This window comes from Urocampus carinirostris, chromosome 11, assembly GCF_059441175.1.
Source record: "Urocampus carinirostris isolate Australia breed hairy pipefish chromosome 11, RoL_Ucar_1.0, whole genome shotgun sequence".
NCBI classification, from domain to species: domain Eukaryota; kingdom Metazoa; phylum Chordata; class Actinopteri; order Syngnathiformes; family Syngnathidae; genus Urocampus; species Urocampus carinirostris.
In genome coordinates, this window is record NC_142359.1 from 26,790,436 (window position 1) to 26,814,648 (window position 24,213).

Below are 24,213 nucleotides of genomic sequence, written 5' to 3' on the forward strand. Positions count from 1 at the left end.
TTGTCATGTCCGTGATTCATGTGTTAGAGAAACAGTCGGCTGAGGAGTGATGGGAAAATGATGATCTCGCTCCTGCGCATTAATCTTGTTCTGGAGAGCAGAGGAAGATGCTGCGCTAAAACGTTAGCGATAATAATGATGAACTCATGCATGCCCATCACCTCAAGGGGATGGAGTTTGGGAGTATGACACCACTATTGCCTTTCACCGCTGCTGGTTTCTTGACTACTTGAGTCACCCAGGAGTGGAGAGTGTGCGGGAATGGCCAAAGTTCTATGGGGAAAAAGATGGTTCAGGTAACAAAAGGTGCGTGACGTTGCAGTAGCTTAACAGGGCACTGTGTAATGAGTATTCGCTAGATGTCATTGTATTGCTTTGCGCAACCAAAAACGAGTGCTGCTTAGCACAAGAAGGAATACAAACGGAGACTCAAAGTCACCAAACCACACATTTTTCCTTCTCATTTTTTACCCAAGGTTTTTGGGGGTAACCTTAGCAAGATGGAAGAAAAAAATGTCAGCTCCCTCTAGGTAAGCATCAAGTAAAATAGATAACATTTTTGACCTACGAGTATTCAAAAAATGCACGTTTTTGTCATGGTGTATGTACTTTTACCTATAATTCAACTTTATATTGTTTTTGTGATGAAGGTTTTTTATTTTTTTACCACTTGGGAACCCCTAACCGCTAGGACTGTAGGGGCACCATAACCTGTGGTGTGTCTTGGGCAATTAGAGCCTAAATCAGACACACTGTCCTTTCAAGGACAATGCTAGCGACTAACATCGTGACGAGTATTGGCAGCTAGAATTGCTAACATAACCACTCACATTTGTGGCTTGCTCGCTAGGATTAGCACCTGCTGCTCACCACTTTTATGGCTCCATGCAAGTCGCCACTAATGTGAATAGTATTAGTTGCCTGCATTACTAATGTGGCAGCTAGCATTATTAGCTAGTGCTGCTAGCATCAGCACTTGCTGAATAAGTGAAAGGGCCATTATACATTCTAATAGATCCATGCTAGCCACCACTATCCTGATTAGTCCCTACAACAGTGACTTGTAACTTCAACCATGGATAGCATTAGTAGCTACCTTTACCATCGCTGCCACTAGCATTCTAGCGGACAATTATTTCAGCTCCCTCCACATGAGGCTTACGTTATGTAAAATAAATACAACGGTCCCGACCCTTGAGTATGTAGAAAAATGTTTATGATAGTATTTTTGATTTGTTTTTAAACATTTTTTTTTAATGAATGAAGTAATTTTCACCACTAGGGGATGCTAATTCATTCAGAATGGTCCATTAAAAATAAATGTTAGTCACTAACATTGTGACTTGTATTAGCAGTTAGAATTGCTAACATGACCTTTAGGATTTTGTGGCTTGGCTACTAGCATTAGCACCTGCCAAAAAGGTGAAACTGCCATCATACATACCGATGTATCGATGCTAGCCAATACTATCGTAAGTAGTCGCTACAACCTTGACTGTTAACTCATATTGTGACTAGCATTAGCAGTTAGCATCACCATTATGGACACTAACATTATAGCGGACAACTTTTTGAGCTCCTTCTAGGTAAGGCTCATTTTATGTGAAATAGATACAACAATCTCAGTCTCATGTTTGAATGTTATCTTAATTTTTGGGTGTGTAAAAATAAATCGTTTCCTCCAGGGTAATGAAGTCAAGAGTAGCACTTTCGATTTTTTTTCATTGCTTCTCAACTAGGAATGTGACGCTAAAGGATTAGCTGCGGATTGCCCTTTGCAAAGTAGCCCGTGGAAAGACAATCGCTCCCGGTTAGCCGAGCCTCTGCCCCGTAACCGAGCCGGTACGGTTTGTGTCCGCAGCGGCTACATTATTTAGTAAGCACTTTTCAGCACGTGTATTATTTGATACCGACACGCTTCAACTCATTTTGATGCGCCCTAATTATTTGCCGGGCATGGACACAACAAGTGGTGGATAAATGGGCTCCGATTACGAAAAAGTAACAGGCTATGCTTGGGATTTCCTATGATCACTGATTTATTGCTGTTAATGAAGGCAGATGTCTGCAATGGTAAGCATATTTGTGTCATAAGACAACAGATGTTGTAGCCTGGGCTGAAGTGCGCTATGTCGCTTTTGATCAAACGCCATACTGTTGGATGTGCAACAGAATTTTATAATCAGAATTGTCTTTATTGGCATCAAAAACACAGTGAGCATTGTTTACATTGGGCTGGGACGTGGTACTAAAAATGTGTCTAAAAGACTTAAAAGAGAAAAATAAAAAATATTGTTGGGATGTATAGGCAAATGTTTACAAAGGCATTGCTTGTAGATTAGCCTACGTGCCCATTGCCCTCACTTGGGCCCGCCCGTTTGGCGCCAGCTGCTGCTCGTTGCCTGATTGGCTTCCCTCCTATTTAAACTCCGTGCTCTCATTCACTCCGGGTCAGTCCGCCAACGAACGTCTGCACTTGCAAGACTTGTATTTTGACTCTGTTCGGTATCCTGCTTGTGTATCCAGTATCCGGTATCGAACCCGCCTGTCTCGTCCTGTCCGGTATCTTGCTCCAGTCTCCGGTATCGATCCCGTCTGTCTCGTCCTGTCTGGTATCTTGCTCCAGTCACCAATATCCGGTATCGATCCCGCCTCTCTCATCCTGTCCGGTATCTTGCCCCAGTCTCCAATATCCGGTATCGATCCCATCTGTTTCGTCCTGTCCGGTATTTTGCTCCAGTCTCCAGTATACGGTATTGATCCCGTCTGTCTCGTCCTGTCCGGTATCTTGCTCCAGTCTGCAGTATCCGGTATCTATCCCGCCTGTCTCGTCCTGTCCGGTATCTTGCTCAAGTCTCCAGTATCCGGTAAACGAAATGAAATGATCTGCATTTATATAGCGCTTTTCAAGTCAATGACTTCCCAAAGCGCTTTACAGTGTGCTTCACATTTCCCAATAGCGGCCGTGCAGCCATGTAAGGCGCTAAACTGCTTATTGGGGGTATTAGGGGTTCAGTGTCTTACCCAAGGACACTTCGACATGTAACCCCGGAGGAGCCGGGATTGGAACTGTGATCTCTTGATCCCAAGACGAGCGCTCTAGCTCCTGAGCCACTGCCGCCTCGTCTGTTTTGTCCTGTCTGGTATCTTGCTCCAGTATCCAGTATCAACCCCGTCTGTCCCGTCCTGTCCGGTATCTTGCTCCAGTCTCCAGTATCCAGTATCGATCCCGTCCCTCCCATCCTGTCCAGTATCTTGCTGTTGTATCCAGTATCCGGTATCGATCGTGTCTGTCCGGCCCTGTCCGGTATCGGCTCGTGTATCCTATATCTAGTGTCGATCCCGTCTGTCCTATAAAATAAAGCTTGTGTGAAAACGTTACGCGTCTGGGTCCACCATCTGTTCTGGTTCTAACACTATGTTTTATTTATATTAAGATTTCATTAACTGTTCTTTCAATTCTCCGATTGCTTTTCATTCTGGCCTTGTGTGTGCGTCTTATTAATTCTTCTGTTCAACAGTTTTAATTCAAATTATCTTTGTTGTTGTTGATAATAATGTAGTGATTAGTGTTTTAAATGAGATTAGACGTAGTAACCCAGGTCATAAAAGACTCTAAAGAGAAAAATAAAGTTAAAACGAAAGTTAGGATGACCAGGCAAATATGTACAAGGTAGTATTTGTCGACTGGCCTAAGTTTGAATTGTATCAGAACTGTACTGGAATGTATAATAGTGTTAATGACATCAGCAGCGGCATATTTTCAAAATAAGAGTAGAGAAATAAAATACTATTTCTTCTATACATAGGCAATATAAATATTTTTCCCCAGTCTCGTGTGCTTCTTTTGGGTGTTGATGGCCTCTAAATCTTTGTATGAATATTTACAAATAAAAAATGGAAAAATAAAATATGAATACACATTTTTCTATACATAGGCAAGATATACATTTTTGTCTTTTATCTTTTTTGCTTGGTTAGGGTGGTGAAGAAACTGTCTCTGAGCATTTATATTTTTGAATTATCATTTCCAAAATAAGAATAGAAACATAAAGTATGAATACACATTTTTTCCAATACATAGGTAAGATTCTGGCTCCTCCGTGTTATATGTCGAAGTGTCCTTGGGCAAGACACTGAATCCCTAATGCCTTGAATAAGCAGGCCGGCGCCTTGCATGGCTGCATGGCTGCATGCCCGCTATTGGTGTGTGAGTGTGTGTGTGTGTAATTGGGTAAGTGTGAAACACATTGTAAAGCGCTTTGGGAGGTCTTCATTGACTTGAGAAGGGCTATATAAATGCAGACTATTTACCATTTATATACAGTACAGATATACATCTTTTCCTCAGTCTTGTGTGCTTGTTTATGATGGTAATGGCCCTGTGGAAGAAAATCTGAAATGGTAGCCGGTAAGAGGGGAGTTGTCGACAAGGTCTCCAACCCATGATTTTCTGGCTGTGTTGATAACCCTCTGTAAGGTTCTTCCAGCATAGCAGAGAATGATGTCGTATGCGCTCCACTATATCTCTGTAGAAGGACATAGATGCAAGGAAACCATTTGATGCAATCTGGCAGCACTTTCTATAAAAAGAAGCTTCATCTGTCCTTTTTGTTCTCGCTGCTCACCCCAGAGCTGCATCAATTCTCAACCCGTAGGGTCCTTGGCACATATCGGGCAGGTAGGTCATTATCGCAACTGCACAGTCGCACATGTTCCGCTTTGCTAATGGCACAATTCGCTCCCGCTGCTTCGGAATTCCAACCGTTTTGAGATAAATTGGGTCAGAAGGGCATGTCAGGAGGACAAAAAGGAGGTCACAGGGAAGGATTTTCAGCTTGGCACCACTGTAAATAAAGCTCACTTGCACTTTTAAGGAAATCACTGGACTGGATCTGGATGTTTATAGCAAATGTATAGCCACATCCTTGGTGATGTGTTTACTGGAACTCCAGTTGTGATTAATCTCACGGTACTTAATGGCCTCTTTGTTTGTGGTTGATGATAATATAGTATCTTGTGTCTTCATCATGTGAACGGTAAATTTTAGAGAACAGGATTTTGCCCCCCTTTTCATCTCTTGGTTCCGAGGGGGATTCGCTGTGTCCCTGGCCGGATTTAGGCACACTTTCTTTGCCTTTGCATTGGGTCGGTCTCCCAGCCGCCTGGATGAAAAGTTCCCCAAGTAGTGACCCCCCTGAAGACGTTTTGAGAAATCAGGATACCAGGAGCTTTTGTACTTTGAAAATGTTATCTTTTTCCTCGCTCGGTTGCGAAGGGGGATTTGCTGAGTCCCTGGACAGTTTTAGGCACACTTTCTTTGGCTTACATAAGGTCAGTATCCCGGCAGCCTGGACGAAGACTTCCTTAAGAGGTGCGCCCCTGGCAGACGTTTAAGGAATTTGGGCTTCGGGGAGATAAACTTAGATTTTTTTTGGCGTTTGGTTTTGAGGGCATGTTTGCCAAGCTGGCTCGGTTTAGGCTCATCATGTCAGTCACCCGACCATCCCATAAGCCCATTTAGGCCACCCCTGGAGCCCTTTTCAGATGGGTTTATGTGCACTTTTTTGCATCAGGTAAGTCACCTGGAGCTCATTCAGGCTGGGTTTAGTTTCAATATCTTTGTCTGAGAAGGAAATTAAATGTTTTTGAGATGAAGTGTTTGAGGAGTATGTTAGGAGTGACAAGATTGGATGGATTGAGAAATGAAATTGTGAGAGACAGAACTGGAGTAGTCGTGGAACTGAGCAAGCGTGTGGATAAGAGAGTATTGAGTTGGTTTGGACACATGGAGAGGGTGGATGAGGAGCGAATGTTGAAGAAGATCCACAGAGCAGAAGTAAATGGGAGAAGACCAAGAGGAAGGCCACGATTGATGTGGATGGATGGTGTTATGAGTGCACTGCAGGAAAGAGGTCTAAATATAGTGGAAGCTAGAGCTCTTATTGGTGATAGGAATGAGTGGAGAGGTGTTATAAAAGGAAAGTGGGATCTTTGGACGTGTTCTAAAAGACGTGCAGGGCACCTCTATGATGCGGCCAGTGGAAGCTGTTGGGCCCTGCTGTTGAACAGATGAGTGTGTTATGTCACCCTGACCCGAGTGACATGGCCGCTTTCTTGTGTCCCGTTTCATCTGGAGGGAAAAAAGCATGACCAACTTGGGTGCGGAGGTGCTTAACTTGTTTGGATGTTTGGGCATGTGGGTTGGCCATGGTCCCCAAATATTTTTGGGGCGGCAGTAGCGCAGGAGGTAGAGCGCTCGTCTTGGGATCAAGGGATCCCAGTTCAAATCCCGGCCCGTCCGTGTTACAATGTCGACACTGAACCCCTAACACCCCCAATAAGCAGGTTCGCGCCTTATATGGCTGCAAGGCCGCTATTGGGAAATGTGGAGCACATTGTAAAGCGCTTTGGGAAGTCATTGACTTGAAAAGCGCTATATAAATGCAGATCATTTCATGTGTCTTTTTTGCTACTTTTTCCCTTTTTATTTTCTTTGTTTTTGTATGTGTTTGTCTTGCTGACGGTCACCCCTCTCGAGGGATATGACCAGAGTAGATAGATAGATAGATAGATAGATAGATAGATAGATAGATAGATAGATAGATAGATAGATAGATAGATAGATAGATAGATAGATAGATAGATAGATAGATAGATAGATAGATCTTCATCTTTCCGTCAGGTCAGTCAAACATCCATCCTTGAGCTCTCTTAGGCCACTCCTGAAGTTCATGAAAATATCTGGATGCTATTTTTTCATATTGGCTATTCCCAAAAAATAATATGATTTTTTTGTCATTTATTTATCGCAAAAATTGGATATTTACAATGAAAAAATGTGAAATGTATATATTACATATTATGCATTTTATATTTATCTTGATCATGGACAATTTATAAAAATCTGTTGCATGGGCGAGGGGCTTGCAATAAAACTCAAAAAAAAAAAAAAAAATCCTCACATACGGACTTTAGCTGTGAGTTGTATAACTGAAGCTTTAGGATAGTCGCTGCGGAGGGAAAATATTTCGACCAAAACGAGTCAGGTTTTCATTTTTATTCAATTTTGAAAGACCTTTTTTAAAAAAGAGGCTTGTTCCATTTAGTTTCTCTGCCATGCTTCTGTATCACTTAGAACTGAGAACTGAGATTATTGGCTCCCTCTCAAACAAACCAAGTGAGCAGCGATATTTGCCGTGAGCAACATCACAGACTGAAGTATTGACATCTCAGAGGACAACGACGTTGTTGGCTGGAACACAAGGAAATGCTCATCAGTATGCACATGTGAGCGTGTAGCCAACATGTCAAAAGCAATGTCCTAGCTCATTCTCATCAATTCCTAAAATTACACAAGAAATACCAATCACGGAAAGGCTGTTAATTTTGTTTTCATGGCCAAATTATAACTTTGGATTATGAAGATTAAACAGCATCAAAGGATACCTAAAACGGGAAACAAATTAAATACTCAAAAAACTAACTGGCAGCAGTAAGAGTCAGAAAATACTGGCTACTATACAGTGGCAGTCGAGCTTGTTTAAAGTTTAGTAATATAAATAGCTACGGTCATAAATTATTAGTTGTTGGGATCCGCAATTTCAGTTCAAGATATTATAAAGCAGACAAACACAGTGATCTTTGAAAAATGAAGTTCATAGGATTTACAGAATGTAATAATTGCATGTTTAGACAGTTTATAATTGGGTATTTGTTATCTTGATTGATTTGAAGCACTTTATTTCTAAAAATTGGAACACAAATTGAGTTTATTAAGCTCAGGTGAGGCCGTGTGAGAGTCCAGCTCCTCTACACCAGCTAGAGGGCGCCATAGTGTTTAGTTTGCTAATTGAGCACACCGGCTGCTCATTAACTCTTGCAGTTAAAAGCAGCAAAGACAAATATTTCCTTGTCGGATCGTCTGCTCTGAACCTTGGAGATTGCCGCACCTCACTCACGAGTCAAGCTGAACTTTCGGAAGACTTAGCCTTTTTACCAGCGGTTCATTTTTGGAATGTGTTTTTCTGTTTCTGATTTTGTCCTTCCTCCATCTTCATGTTCTGTGTTCAACCCCTTTCCCCCAATTAAAAACTCAACTCAAACTCAAATTCATGCTTGTGTCTGCACTTGTATCCTGTCCAGTAACATAACAAGTCAATCATGAAAGGAGGAATTCAAGATGGCCAGTTCTAAGTTGTTCTCCCCTTTGCATTTTCTCTGAAGACTGTAAACATGGGAGCCTGTCAAATGACCTGAAACAAAGATTATTCAACATCACAGTTTAGGGTAGGGGTTGGGAACCAATGTACAATGAAATGAAAAATTGCTCGTGCCATTTCCCTCTGAAGCACTTCGATTTTGATTTGCAGGAAGCAGACTTGGGTTCACTCGAAGCTGGAGCTTAACTAAAATAACTAGTAGTTTGTCCAGTATATGTGAGGCACAGTCTCACAGTTGGGAGTTTGGGTGGGTGTTGGGTGTAAGTCTTGGTGGAGGATTTCTTTTTCTGAGGGGGGGTGCGACAGAAACTAATTAAAAAGCACTGCTTTGATGTAAGTAAAGAACATAAGGATTACAGATTTATTTAAACTTTCCCCCCCTAATTCATTTAAAGTTACCATTAATTCTTAATGTTACTAGGTCGTATCTTGTGTAGCTGTCCATTATAATGTCAATAGACCCTACTACGGTATCGCAAGTCGCCAATGTCTTCTAGACAGGGCAGAGAGCAGCCGAAGAACTTTTCAGCTGTGTTGATTACACTTTGAATATCTATTGTCCGCTTCCGTGCTCCCAGCATACCACGCGATGATGTGGCATGCTAGAATGCTTTCAACTCTGACTTATCGAAGGAAACCAGCAGATTCTGTTTCAGGTTGTTTCTCTTGAGGAACCTCAGGAAGTGGAGTCGCTGCTTGGCTGCCCCACCAAGAGAGGTCATCTGAGATGTGCACGTCCATGAGTTTGAAGGAGTGGACTATCTCCACACAGTCTCCATTTTTGATGAGTGGGGCTGCATTTGTGCTTGCCCTCCTGAAGTCAAGTATGATTTCCTTGGGGTGTTGAGTATTTGTTTGTTTTTCATGTCGTCAGCGTCTCTACCTCCGCTAAATGTTATTGCACTTAATTTCATTGCACTATTGTTAAAATGCACTATTTAATTTCCATTGCACTATTATTGAAACTTTGGTCAGTTAACTTCCTTTGTCCATTTATCCTTATTGTCTGTAGGTTTGGTGGTTTTGTTAAATTTTGTCTTCAAATATATGGTAAGGGTCTCTCTCAAAAAAATACACTTTTGCGTTTATGCCTTTTTGGGTAAAAAAAGTTTCCCGACCCCTGGTTTGAGGGGATACAAAATCCGTGCTTAAATAATTAAGTTGTCTGTTTCCACTGTGAGAAACATTGTGAGAAAATGAAAGACCCCTTTCACAGTTTTAGTCAAAACCTAGAGAGGCAGGCCAAGAAAAATCAAAGATAGGGTTGTGAGAATAGTTTGCCTAAGGTATACTTAAGCATGTTTAGACAAGCCAACTTAATTTGGGAATAAGGTGCTGAGCACTGATGAAACTCGTTTCTACTGTGATAAAGATAAGTGAGGAAATGGAATCCTACAGGCACAGAAAGACATACATTTGATCGAAATTAGGGGGTTTGATTTAAAGCGAGCTGTCCATGCTTGGAAACATCAAAGTGTTTAAAGGCTGTTTTTCTGAAAAAGAGGAATCTACTGTTGATGTCAACAAACCTTTGCATACGACTGTATACGTTGCTTCATGATAAACACCATGTAGAAAGAAAGGCGGTATAAAGGAGGTGAAATGAAGCCGTCAAATGCAAATAGAGGCTGGGGTGAAGACTATCCCGCCTTCCAGGTCCTCATGGCTCACATAGACCCCAAGCCATAACGGCCTGCAGAGTGTCAGAGCAGTTGTATTTACTTTAAGTGGGGGCCAGGCCGATCTTTAAACGTAATGGCACACAGAAGCATCGCACGTGATAAATGTCCTTCTTCCGCGAAAGAGGACGGCACTGTCGTTGGAGAGCAGATAAATACACAAAGATAGAGTGAAGCTGCCCAGGAGTTACTTGAAATTATGAATAGTCCATTTAGGGTTAGGGGTTAGGGTTACACAAAGGCAAGGGTGGGTAAATAGTCGACTGTGGGTCACATAGGCATTTGAATTTGACCTGATTAGAAATTTAAAGATGACAAAGGGTGTCCCAAAAATGGAAACATATTTTAGCAGCTGATTACTCAATTATTTATTATTTTTTCTAAATATACAGAACCCATTGAACTGTGTAATGACAACAAGACTTGACTTTGAAGAAAGGAAATTTTATTCTAAAATGCTACTAGTTACCAACACAGCTCAGATGATTGCTGAATGCTCTCTGCCCAGTCTGGGGGACATTGCCAGCTTGCGATACCTCAGCAGACCCATCAACATTATAGGACTCTTCTCATCTCGGCCAGGACCTCTTTGACCCGTTATCCTTTAATAGACACTAAATCCAGATTACCAGGCTCAGAGACAGTTTCTTCTCCAACCCATCACCACCCTAAAAAATGCTCAGAACTGTAAAAATGTATATCTTCTTTCTTATTTTGGATTTTTTGTTGTTGTTGTTGCAAAATATTTTCTTTTGTTATTGCCCTACTTTTCATCACACTACTGTTACGATGCATTATTCTTTCATTGTACTCTTATCAGTCTCTAAGCACTACTTTGTAAATATTTTTGTATATTTATCCTGGCAGTCTTTTATGTTTTTTTTCTTTTTAAAGTTTTTATTACATGTTTACCCTGTGGTGCCATGTCTAATCTCGTTGCATACACTGTTACACAACCTTGATATCAATGACTTTAAAGAGAAATAATTCAATTAAATCCGATATGGAAGTCTGAAAAAACAACGAATTCCTCATAAATTAACATACAACTTGTGAGGCCCCTTCTCAGGGTTTCTTATTTTCCTTGTGCTGAGGTTTTAAGGTTTTCCTTGCCCGCATGTTGGTTTAAGATCAGAGGATGGTGTAATTGTAACCTGTGCAGTCCTTTGAGCCAAATAATTGTGACTTGACTTGAAATGATGGTTGACCATAACATGTAGATTCTCAGGTCAACTGTCAGTGCAATAGTCTTTACTAATCATTTTATTTTAATGTGGCCTCACCACTATACACAATATTCAGGAGAGATTGCATCTTCGTTCCATTGTTACAAGTATCACTCAAAGTTCTGTACTCTTTGGTTTAGATCAGTGCTTCTCGAATACTTTCTGTCACATCCGCCAATGGAAGAAGAAATCCACTCAAGGAAGAAGACATCCACTCAAGTGTCCCCCAAGAAGTCTGTTTCGTCATCTGAGTCAATTATTTTTTCATGAGGTCTCTTTAGGGTCTTCTCCACTTTGTATCTACACTTCATACTCAATGCTTATACTAAATCTAAACAAAACACTGTCAATTAGAGCGCCACTTCTCCCTTGTGTAGTGGAGGTGCTATTGCACTTGATTCTTTGGAAAGTAAAAAAAACTAAAGAAAAAGTTCAATAGGGTGCCCCTCTTTGGAGCCTCGCGCCACTATTTGAGAAACACTGTTCTAGATTATTTTCATTAAGAACATGGACTAATTTTGGAACGTAACTTCTTCATTGACAAGATTTCATGATGCGATGATCAGATGATTTTGAAATGCCAACCTCACGCGAGCAATGGGATGTGGGAGTAACGGAATGCATGTAACGGCGTTACGTAATCAGGATACTAAAAAATGTAAAAAAACGCATATGAAAAATGCGTAATCAAACTTTAGGTGTATTCTGTGAATATAAGCATTACTTTGTAGGATTACAATTTTATTTAAAATCATTTTTATGTTGCATACTGTGAGGGGCAAAAGTCCGGTGTGCGTTAGTTTAAACTCTTCTTAATCTTTTCCTCGTTCACATTAGTATTGTTTACATTCGCCATCCCCATTGTCTTCTCTCTATCTCTCAGCAGTATTATTCAAATTCCTCACACTCAGGACCCCACCACCCCCCTACCTGTAGAGTGACAACATGACCAAAAAAAATCACAAAACAAATAGAAAAAGAGGCATGCAATTAAAGTGCAAGTAACGAAACGGCATCAACAAAAAAGTATGAACAAATGAAATAACATGACATGATGATGAATGAATGCAATTTGATGCATGGGAGCATGTGCCCTCTTTCACAGCATCCTTTCAAGCAGCCATTCATTCACTTCATGCACTCATCCATATGTGACTTACATTCGCATATACATAATGTGCGCATAGAGGAATTGTAATTTCAATCACTGACACTAGAGACAGATGACAAGAAGTTCCAGAGTGTGTTGGAAATTTAGAAAGTGAACACTTTGTGTGCTTAAATCAACATTGGGTTCTTGATGCTCACCTAATGTGAACTATCCATCCATCCATTACCTGCACCGCTTATCCTCAGTAGGGTCGCGCAGGTGCCGGAACCCATCCCAGCTATCTTTGGGGATGTGGGCAGGGGAAACCCTGAACTGGTTGCCAGCCAGTCGCAGGGCACACAGAGACAAACAACTCAAGAGCTAGGGACAGTTTGGACCGGCCAATTCACCTGACATGCATGCTTTTGGAAAGTGGGAGGAAACCGGACTGCCCGGAGGAAATCCACGCAAGCGCGGGGAGAACATGCAAACTCCACACAGGAAAGCTGGTAGTTGGATTTGATCCCATGACCTCGGAACTGTACCGCAAACGCGCCATCCACTCATCCGCCGTGCCGCTCTGATGTAAACTAAGACAAAGCAAATTGTATCCACCACGTGAAACAGAAAAGTGTTATTTTGGCAAAATACACTATACGACGTGATTGTGGGCGGCGTTAGCTCAGGAGGTAAAGCACTCGTCTTGGGATCAAGAGATCGCAGGTTGCATTCCCGGCTTCTCCGTGTTATATGTCAAAGTGTCCTTGGGCAAGACACTGAATCCCTAATGCCCCCAATAAGCAGGTTGGCACCTTGCATGGCTGCACGGCTATTGGTGTGTGAGTGTGTGTGAGTGTGTGTGAATGGGTAAGTGTGAAGCACATTGTAAAGCGCTTTGGGAAGTCTTCATTGACTTGAAAAGCGCTACATAAATCCAGACCATTTAGCATTTTTGGGACTACACGCAACTACTTGATCTGGTTTTCTTCTAATTTAATTTTAGGGTTACAGTGTTCATTTATCTTAAACAAAGTTTAGTACTTTTATTTATATTTTGTTTATTTTGTCTTTTATTAGAATATTTGGGATTGGAGTAATCCAAAAGTAATCAAGTGACATTACCATAATATTATAGAATTCAGATGACGCTACGATTTAATTTTTCTACAGGTAATTAGAAATCAGATTACATTTTAAAAGTAATCTTCCTAACCTTGCTCACAACTCGCTTGCAGCAAAAACTTTCTTGGACTCTGTAATCTTCTTCTTTTGTGGGGCTTCCTGATGTACATGGTCCTCAGGAGCACTTCTTACGGACGTCCTGGACAGTTCCATTAAGCGTCAAACATAGCTCTAATTTGAATGATGGTAACTTGTGTTGGTGGCCGTTGTTAAACTTTGCACTCACTTGCTGTTTTTTATACTTACAGTAGCATTTTATAAAAAAAAATCCATCAGGTCTGGCCCCCATATACCATTTCAATTGGTTCAGTCCAGAAATAAAAAATAAAGCATTGAGTTATCAGATTCAAAATTGTGTGAACATGTTTGAGACACCCTTGTGTCTTACTTATAAAAAATGTCTTGATTTGGTGCCACTCTTGTCCCCAATGTTCCTTGGTGTGCCTCCACAGCATGAAAAATAATGATAGAATTGAAGTAATCTAACAATAATGATGTATGTAGGTATATACTAGAGCCATAGCCCCCTGGTGGGAGGTGGCTAGAGTCATGAACAAACTCACATTCTTGACTCTTTCTGGGAGATCGATACAGAGGAGGGGATTCCCAGCCCCCTCACTCAAGGTGTCGCAACGCCTGTCGTTATAGAGTTATTAGGTGACCGAACCCCCAAATTCCAATCCCTGATGCTGAGCGCCAAGCAGGGAGGGAACCAGCACTCTAACTCTAACCAGCAACTTCCCAGTCTCGGGGCGGGCACCCTACCAACCACTGAGATGATAATAATAATTATATATAATTTTGTTACATTCTGATGACTTGTATGAATTGTAGGTTGCTCAATTAATTGCATGTGGTCACCGCTACTCTAAAAAACATTTACATCAATTTTTGGGGTCATTTTTATTCTTTTGCATGAAAAGTACAAATTCAAAATGACCATGATGCGTCTTTTTGAAATCCGAAATTTTACTGCAGAGGTATCAGATTCACGACGATATAAATATATAAAGACTATCATTTTTTAAATATATTCATAAATAAATATATATATATATATATATATATATATATATATATATATATATATATATATATATATATATATATATATATATATATATATATATATATATATACACCGTAAATTCCGGACTATAGTGCGCACCTGATTTTAAGCCGCACCCACCACATTTTAAGAGGAAAACTGATTTTGTACTTACACAAGCCGCACCTGTATATAAGCCGCATGCGCCCACATTAAAACATGTTACACAATGACAAAATGAGCCCAAACCCGGCTTTGAGTCCCGCGATTGTAACTGAATATAAAGTACACAGTCCTAAAATTACAGCCGGCAAAATGAACAGAAAATGATACCCGTACTTAAGATTTGATGCAGACCTGCAGAGTCCGGGTACCTGTTGAAACTAATCCAAGCAAAAAAGTCTATATTTCCAAAGGTACGGGTAGGAAAAATATATATCCACTATTGTCCGCCGCGACAACAGGTCTCACTCACCTTTGCCCCACTTCCCGTCAGCCCGCGTTTGCTCCGCCCCTCTTTTTAAATTCGCAAAACATATCAGATTAATTGTCTCAAATAAATACTTTACAAAAATATACAGGTGCAAATACATATTATACATCTGTTACACATATTTACAAAGAAAGACTGTACACCGTGAGAGTTTTCAAAGCTTTAATTATAATATTATAACTTTCATCCCAAACCGTGCCTGTGAAGGGTAGCAAAACGCTACTAGCAACACGTTCGCAACACAGTAAACATGTCTGTTAAAAAAAACATACAGTGCTTGTATAAACCACAGTAAACAGTCCTCTTCTTCCCCCTCATAACTGACGTCATCAGAGTCCTCTTCCCCAGAATGGGAAAGAGAATTTGTCATGTAGACGTCGTCCCACGCTCCCTTATTTAAAAACATGCTAGCAACACACTCGCAAAGTGAAGTTTAAGTGCAGTAGCTCTGTTTCCTTTTTTATCGGACTGCTCGTTTGCTTTTAGCTTGAAAGCTACGTCATGTGCCTTTTTTTTGCAATTTGCATGATGAGTATATATCTACGCTAATTTAATTTGTGTACAAGCTAAGAAGTTGCAGTCTTCCTCGGCGCATATATTCCACCGGTCTAAATCTTACCTTTTGTACTCGAGCGCCGCTGGCGGCTGTTAGGAAAATTACATAAATTGGCCGCATCACTGAATAAGCCGCAGGGTTGAAAGTTTGGGAAAAAAGTAGCGGCTTATAGTCCGGAATTTACGGTATATGTGTGTGTGTATAAATGTTTTTAACCCAATGTGGCCCCTGACTAAAAAAGATTGACCATCTCTGTGGTAGGGTTAAGGCGGGTTTAGGGAAAGACGTGACATTATCAAGTTTTCTTTTAAAGGCACAGTATGTTTAAGAGCAGGGAAATCTGAATAGTAGGCTATAAAAATGTATGTAATTTTATACATTTATGAATACAATTGTAAAAAAGAGGTATTAAACCATATCCTGATCTTTAAGAGGTGCACTGAGTCAGCAGATGTATTTTTATATTCACAGATTTTTAAGCATCAGCACAATTTAAAACAAAAAAAGAACGTACTGTATCCATCCCATGTTCACCTTTTCTAAAGCGTTGCCCTTTTAGCTCATTACCTTACCTTACAGTCGCCGCCAGGTTAGCGCATACATAGCAGGGACTGATATATTCACATGAGGAGGGCTCTCGTGAGTTCTTTCTTTTCAGCTTAACATCCCCCCCAGGGATCGTTTGCGTTAAGAAGGCTACTCTCTATGTCATCCGTAATTCATTACACCCGTAAGCTATCGAGCTGCATGCTGTTATCTGCAGTTTTTGCTAAAGCACCAGCATGGACTTTTATCACTTTTGGACCTAACTGCATTGCTAGTTAGGAATTACAATTGAAATCGGGACCCGGCTAGAGCCCGAGCAATTAATTTATACACCCAAAACCAACCAACTTCCCAAGACACAAGAAGCTTCTGGAGGGCATCTGAAACAACTTTTGCCATGCCTTGATATACTCTACGATTGTGTTTAATTGTTTTACCGATTACGGTCCCTTTCTTCACATGGCTAGTGTTAAGTTTGAACTTTATTAGACTCATTGTAAAGCGCTTTGGGAGGTCATTGACTTGAAAAGCACTATATAAATGCAGGCCATTTACCATTATACCATTCTTAAAGTATGGAGAGAAGACATAAATGGATTTTGAACTTTCAAGGAGAAACAGGGAAAGGGGCCTTCAGATAAGAGAATTTCATTCCCCGTTTCTATTTTATATGTTGTTTTTTCCTGCACAAAAATTGTCATTGTGTATTCCATCACAATTTGACATGATCGAAAAGTACAATATACTGGCAAATCAAAAGTTGACAGGTACGGACTTGACAAGAATCACGGTTATACAAAGAGTCTTTGTTTGCTCTTCAAAATAAGATAAAATCACCAATAAACACTCATCCTTTATTCCCGAGGCATGGTACAAAATACATAAATATATTTTCATTAAAAAAGAGAGAGAGATCTCTGGGACCCACCCGAACATGATAACTAACATTTTGGCTGTATTTTGAAGTTAAAATGATTATATATTAATTTAGCCACACGGCAACTGACAGGTTAACGCGTCCGCGGAACAGTTCTGAGTTCAAATCCAGCTACCAGCCTTCCTGTGTGGAGTTTGCATGTTCTCCCTGTGCTTACGAGGGTGTCCTCCAGGCACTCAGGTTTTCTCCCACATTCCAAAAACATGCATGTCAGGTTAATTGGTGATTCCAAATGCTCCCAAGGTGTGAGTGAGTGAGTGAGTGAGTGAGTTGTTTATCACTGTGAGCCTTGTGATTGGCTGGCAACCAGTTCAGGGTGTCCCCTGCCCGACTGCCCGAAGATAGCTGGGATGCCTCGACACGATTGAGGATAAACGGTGCAGATAAAGATCAGATGGACAGACGTATAGATATACAAGTAGCTCTCAAACGGTTGAGTAAAGCCCCCCCATTGTGCTGAATGGTCCTTAGTCAGCAAGTACCAGTCCTTCGTTGGCCATCGAGTGGCAATTCTTCTCTGGAAGCATGATCACTCCTTAGCACTTTTTTAACGCTGTCTCTTTTTTGTAATGCTCATTTAATTATTTCGTTTGCCGTCCAGCGTTACAGGCTCTAACCTCAGACTTAGCTGTACTATCTGAAGACACACTTACTCGCTTTGAGTGCCTACATAGTCAAAATCTTAATTCCACTTCAGTTCATTTGGAGCCTTCGTTCTCGGAAAGTGCTAATTTTTGCAGCGTGCATCACAGCTTTTTAATCAGTTGTCGATTGACACCAGGAGACTTCATCCCGAGTGCCGTGAATATGCCTGATAATCGTGGCTGACTTCTTTGTGTGGCTCATTGTAGTGTTTACCAAACGTTTTCAAGCCCAGGCACACTTTTTTAAATCAACAAATGTATTTACAAAGGAATTCCTGGCGCTAGTTTCATGTTTATTTTATTATTATCATGTTACCTAAAGTGTCTGTATTTTTGTTTTTTTATGGGTTTTGTGGTCTTAGTGGCTCAGGAAGTACTGCAGGTTATTAATATGGGTTAATAATTATGCTGTTATTTGGGATTTTGCTATATTTTTAACCTGTTATTTGGGGGGAAAATAACAAAAATATTGTTTATTGTGAAGGAACCAACTACCCACCAGAGTAACAGACAAAATATTTACTAGGTTCTACATTTTTTAGTTTTTTTTCTTTAGTAAAATAAGAAAATACTTAAAATCAGCAAAATGATGTGCAATACTTTTACTTTATTTGTTTTTTAGTACAATTTCATGGGGACATTGTGTATTACTGAGTGCCTCCTAGTGGTAGAAAGTCACTCATTTAAAAAAATAAACAAAAATTCATGAACTATTATACAAACTTGCATTTTGTGCGCCATCTTGCTGCTACGGGTATCCTAAAAAGACAAAAAACTTTGTAAAAGGGTGTTCTTATCTGTGCTTTGTGCCACTCGTTTTCGGTTGCACTACACAATTGAGCAACATCCAGTGTTATAATATTACAAAGCGTCTCTTTAAGCCATTGGATCACTTTGAGCAAACATATCCTTTCCCTGACTCTAAAATGACTTGGAATATGATGAATTGATTTGTATGTCACACTGAGATCCAAATGTTGTCGAGATAAGCCCGAAAACGAAATAAGAGCACGATAGAACAGAGGGTAGGGATGCTGTTCTGTCACGCCTAATATAAAATGCACAGTTGTGGCTACAATCCATTATCCCCGGTCGATTGACTATTGCTGAGAGCAGGCATTGAGAGAGCAATTTGTGCCGTACTAGGCGGCTCTTTTATGACGTTGTTACAGCTTAAAATTAACCCGTGCAGCCATGATCCATTATCCCTGGTTGACTATGGCTTTAAGTGGGGGCCAGCAGTGTACACTTTTTTTGGCGTGCTTTTTTCTTTTTTGCTTTTCTGTCTAACAAAAAGTAAACTTAACCGAGTGTCTGTGATCCATTATCCTCAAACACATTATGCTGCGAGCAAGGACCAACAGACTTTTGCCTGGTGGCTCTTCAATTTGCCCTTATTTCCGCCTACTGAACTGCACTCACACGGCTCCAGTCTTTAATCTGCAATATCATATTGCTGCCAGCAGGGACAGTCAGAAGGAACGTTTCTCTGTATGTCACAACTGTTGTCGAGATAAGACTGAAAACAGAATCCGATCATTTCGGAACAGGGGGTAAGCACCATTCCGGCCCACCTAAAATGAAATACACACTTCTGGTCGTAATCCATTATCCCCAGCCCATTATTGCTGAGAGCAGGGGCTATCAGAACACATTTTTTTCTGGTTAGGGACTCTAAAAGTGCCATTTTGACCCACCTAAAATAAACTGTCCTGTTTTGGAATGAACTGCTTTGTTTTGGCCGGGATTATTCCCGATCGACTATTGCTGCGAATGGGGGTCAAGAGAGGAAATTTATGTCATACTTGGCGGGGGGTTTTCCGTCATTATTTTTGCCTAAAATGAACAACAGCAACACGGCCACGATCTATTATCCCCGGTTGACAACTGCTTCAGGCGGGGGCTGGCAGATGGCATGTTAGAAACGGAGGAGTGTTTACTTCGCGGATTAGCAGTATCACGAAGGGTTCTGGTCTTCCTTGACAGCAATAAATGAGCAATACAGTAAAATGCTCTGTGGGCTTTGCGCGGGACATTCGAAAACTGAAATCCAGTGGAAAACGAGGGAAAAGTCCTTTACTAGCTTAAATCAAGTTGCATAACCATGAATTCAAATTTGCTTGTGCTATGCTCCGTGAGAGTGGATAATGGCAGTAGTGCAAATGTTGAAACTAAATGAAGCGCACTCACATGGACTTGTCAATGATTGACTTTCCAGGCTCCAGCACCAGGACACATGTATATTTACATATAATGCTTTTTGAAAGGACAGTGTGTGTTTTTTGACCACTAGATGTCAAATGAAAAAGAGTGCTAAAAAGTAAAAGGAAGAATACAAACTACGGAGATTCAAAATAATCACAATTTTCCGTATGATTTTAGCCAAGTTTTTGTTTTTGGAATAGCAGCAAGATGACAGACAATTACATCAGCTCATGTTGTGTAAAATGAATCCAAATTTCTTGACGTTTCTTGAAATAAAAATGCACGTTCAGGTGATAGTTCAATAGTATTCATAATTAAGATTTTTTTTTGCAACTAAGAGTCACTATTTAATACACACTGTTCCTGTAATTATATGCATGTATATTTCACATAAGTAGTACTTACTATATACTATTCTTTTATTTTAATGTTTTTATCTGAGTTACCGGGGATTCGGATAGCACCAGATAAGTTGCATAGGTTTCAATTCCTCGCTCTTCGGTGATTTCACATCACGGTCCCTACTTTAGAACAAATTCATGTGTTTTTTCATGTTGGCCTATTTATGTACAAACTGTTTTTTTTTCTTTTATGAAAGCACACATGTCAACCATCTGCTTGTTTGAAACCGAAAGGAAGCAAACTTTTACTGAAACGGAAATCGAATGCGATCGTTGGAGAGGTTTCTTCATGCACAAAGACTTTCTCGCTTCAAGATGAAGCAGCAGTAGTCTAAAGTACTAGTTTCAAGTCGGGTTTATTGTTGTTGTTTACATTTGAAAAAGTGGTCGATTTGTTTTTAAAGGGGTAGGCGTTTTGAAGGGTGGAATAGCAGTGTTCAAACACAGTGGTCCGCCACCTTTGTATACCACAGACCGGTTGATTGTCCAATTGTATAATGCCTCGGCCCTGTAATAACATAGATAATAATAGAAATATTACTACAAATAATAAAAAAGCCTAAATCCATTGTGTAACCTAGACCACGAGTGATCTAGATGACATCATAGAAGGCATTCGATTGTATCTCATCATCTCACAATACCACGTTGTTCAATTTTGTTTTGGCTGAACTCTTTACCATAATGCCCCAGTGTTGTACAACGTGGCACTGCGGGTGATGTGTGAAAATAGTAATAATATTACTACAAATAATACAAAAGCCTAAATCCATTGTGTAATCTAAACCACGAGTGATCTAGATGACATCATAAAAGGCATTTGATTGTATCTCATCATCTCACAATACCACGTTGTTCAATTTTGTTTTGGCTGAACTCCTTACCATAATACACCAGCGTTGTACAACGTGGCACTGCAGATGATGTGTGAAAATAAGATAAAAGGGATAGTAGTGGTTACGATTAGGCAGACTCACGCCTACGATCTGGATTAATTTCCCTGTTGCATCATTGCTCAATTATGGTGACGTACTTCGGTAAAATGTTGGTATAATGAACTTTGGATGATAAAATGCCTGTATTGTCATCCCAATATAGTATGTCTATTCCTTTCTGTGCGCCAGGTACCAAATTACCCACGGGCCGGTACCGGTCCACAGCCCCGTGGTTGCCGACCACTGGTCAAATATATCAAATGGTGGTTAAGTGTGAGGCTTATAATCAGGTGCGCCTTGTAGTCCAAATGGTAGTCATTAAAATAACAAATTTTTCTAATACTGAAAAATAACTCAACTGTTTGAAAAGTGCACAAAAAAGGCAAGTCCCCTCCCTCGCTACGATCTCTCCTCCTCCTCTTCGCGGGCCAATCAGGCCCCACCTCCATAGCAACTGTCAGCAACCGTAAAACATCCCCAGATGGTGCCGAGTGGAGCGGGAGGCGCACTCACCACCGGATCAAGTGCCGGCAGCGTGCGATCGTGTCCCGGAGAAGATCTACCCCCCTCACCCGTCCAGAAAGTCTCTCGCCGAGACGAACATCGCCTTCCACGCCGGAGTCATGAATGACCAACGCACCGGCAAAAGAGTGCCACTGACGCATGCGGACCAGCAGACGGGACCTTGTTTGAAGGAGAAAGGACTCCCTGCCGCTGCCAAGATGAGCTGCAGGAAAAGGTGCAAGCGGGAGATGTTCAAGTTCGCCCAGTACCTGTTCAGATTCATCACCGGGTCACTCAACACAGGTAAGACTCTTTTAGTGGGACGTTTGAAAAATATATTCATCTTTTGGCGCTTGTGGTTTATCAATCCAGGGATTGGAATGGTGTATTTTCTTTTAGAATTACAAATTTCAAGGTAGTGCTTGAAGCTAGCCAAAGTTAAAAGTTATAAGTGCATTAGAAAATAGTGCAATACATGCTCTTTGTTTTCGCCTGGAGGGGGGTGTATTGAGGGATGAGGGACAGAGAAATTAGAATTCGAATTTCTTTATTGTCATTGACAAGAACGTATTGGACATTGTTTACGACCAGATAAAATGTGGCACTGCAGGAACCTATCATAATAAACTTAAAAGAGAAATTTAAGATTAAAATGAACATTAGGATAAAGAATATTTACAAGGAAGGGCTTAAGGTCTATGAAAATGGTGCAATGACATTAGCAGTCGCATATTTCTAAAGATAGAGTTGAGAAATAAGATATTGATATTCATTTTTCCATTCGTACGCAAGAAAAATGTATTGTTTTATGTATCTGGGGGGGATACCGGAAAGAAGGGAATTACAATAATCTATTTTTAGGGAATCCGTAGACCAGGGAAATACGACAGACTTGTTTTTTTTAGAATTAGAATTGTCTTGATTGTCGTTGATAACAATTCAACAGATATTGTTCACATTGAGACTAGACGTGGCAATCCAGGATAAACATGTAATCAAATATTTAAAGGGAAAAAAGAATATTAGGATAAATAAGTAATTAGAAACAAAGTAGTGCTTGGAGACTGGCTTTAGTTTTAAGTGTATCAGAACAACAGTGCAATGAAAAACAGAGCAATCATATTAGCAGAAACTTCTTTCCAAAATAGAAGTAGTAGGTCATGGCTGGAGTGAGAGGAATCTTTGTGTGCTTCTTTAGGGTGGTGATGGCCCGGGGAAGAAACAGTCTCAGCGCTGATTTCTCCTTGTTTTAAGGGATCTGTTGCATCTGAAAAGGGGTATCTGATCAAAGAGGTGTCGTCAGCAGACTGGGCAGACAGTAGCCGATGATTTTCTGGGCTGTGTTGATGACTCTCCAAGGGTTTTATGTCTGTAGCCATGCTGTTTTTTTAATGTAGCATCGCTGTCAAGACAGTTCCCTGCGCCCATGCTGCACGGTCAAGATATCGTCCTTCCCTCGAAGATGTGCTGCATGATGCTAATGAACTTGCGGGCGCCGCCATCAAGGCGGACACTCTAAATTGCTTTTATATCTTGCGAGACCGCACAGTCCTGGATAGCGACTGTACATTTCTGCGGTCTTGTTAAGAGTGGCAGAGTGAAGACAGCTGAGGCTTTTAAATCCAAACCAATAAAAGCAGATTAGCCGCGGATGCCAAGATTGGAGGAATCCATCAGTTTGCCGGCTAGAGTTGGCTATTAGTTGCTATAGCGACTTGTGGGACATTTATTCGTGATTACAGAGATGACAAGTGTTGATAGCAATATGTGATATGTTTCGGATTTTGCAAGAGCTCCTTTTTCTCAACTGCTGTGTCAGCAGTTCCTAACCACACTTCATTTCCTCTCTGATTTATGCATAAGCCATACTTGTCAATGCAGGGTGACTCGAACGTGTCAAGTAGGAGTGGAAAAATCGATATTAACTTCATATAATCGGTACTAAGCAAGTACTTGGATCGTATCGGTACTGTTGACCTACGATCGATACTTTGCTCCTCCACCATTTTCCTCAAAGCTCTCTATGTAGATCGCGCAGCCCCTCTCACCCTCACCTAATGCCCTTCTCACCCTCACCCAGTGCTCTTGGTCACTTACCTGGCCTGCTGCTGCATCCTGCCATGAAACCAACTCGGAATAGAGTGATTAAATCAATATAAAAAGTTGTTTTTAGGACTACAACATTTAGAAAGTTATTCCACAAAATCCGGACAATCGTTCGTATCAGTATTTTCACACATACGGTGCTGCCCGTCAATGCTGAGGTCCAGCTCATCTCTGAAAAGCGGGATACGGTTACACTGAAGAACAACAGCGACAAAATGATGAAGGTGCTGTATCTGAGGCAGATCGAAAGGCTTGTCCTGCTACTAGTAAACCAGTACTGTTTCGTGTGAGGGGGCCAAACCCCAAAAACCTGCATCGAGAAAGATGGGTGCCACCAAGCTGTACTTGCCCAAAACACACCACAGGAAGTGCCCCAAAATTTATGTATATATGTATGTATTTTATATATATATATATATATATATATATATATATATAT

At 40.7% G+C, this 24,213-nt stretch overlaps 1 protein-coding gene across 1 annotated transcript in view; it reads left to right on the forward strand.

Annotated features, from left to right (window-relative positions):
• The first annotated feature begins 21,675 nt into the window (after positions 1–21,675).
• Positions 21,676–24,213, forward strand: part of kcnip4a (potassium voltage-gated channel interacting protein 4a) — a 79,509-nt gene continuing 76,971 nt past the window's right edge. Inside the window, exon 1 of the mRNA XM_088346658.1 lies at positions 21,676–21,971. Within this exon, the coding sequence (XP_088202784.1) occupies positions 21,788–21,971 (184 nt within the window). The 5' untranslated portion in view covers positions 21,676–21,787. The remainder of the gene's footprint in view (positions 21,972–24,213) is intronic.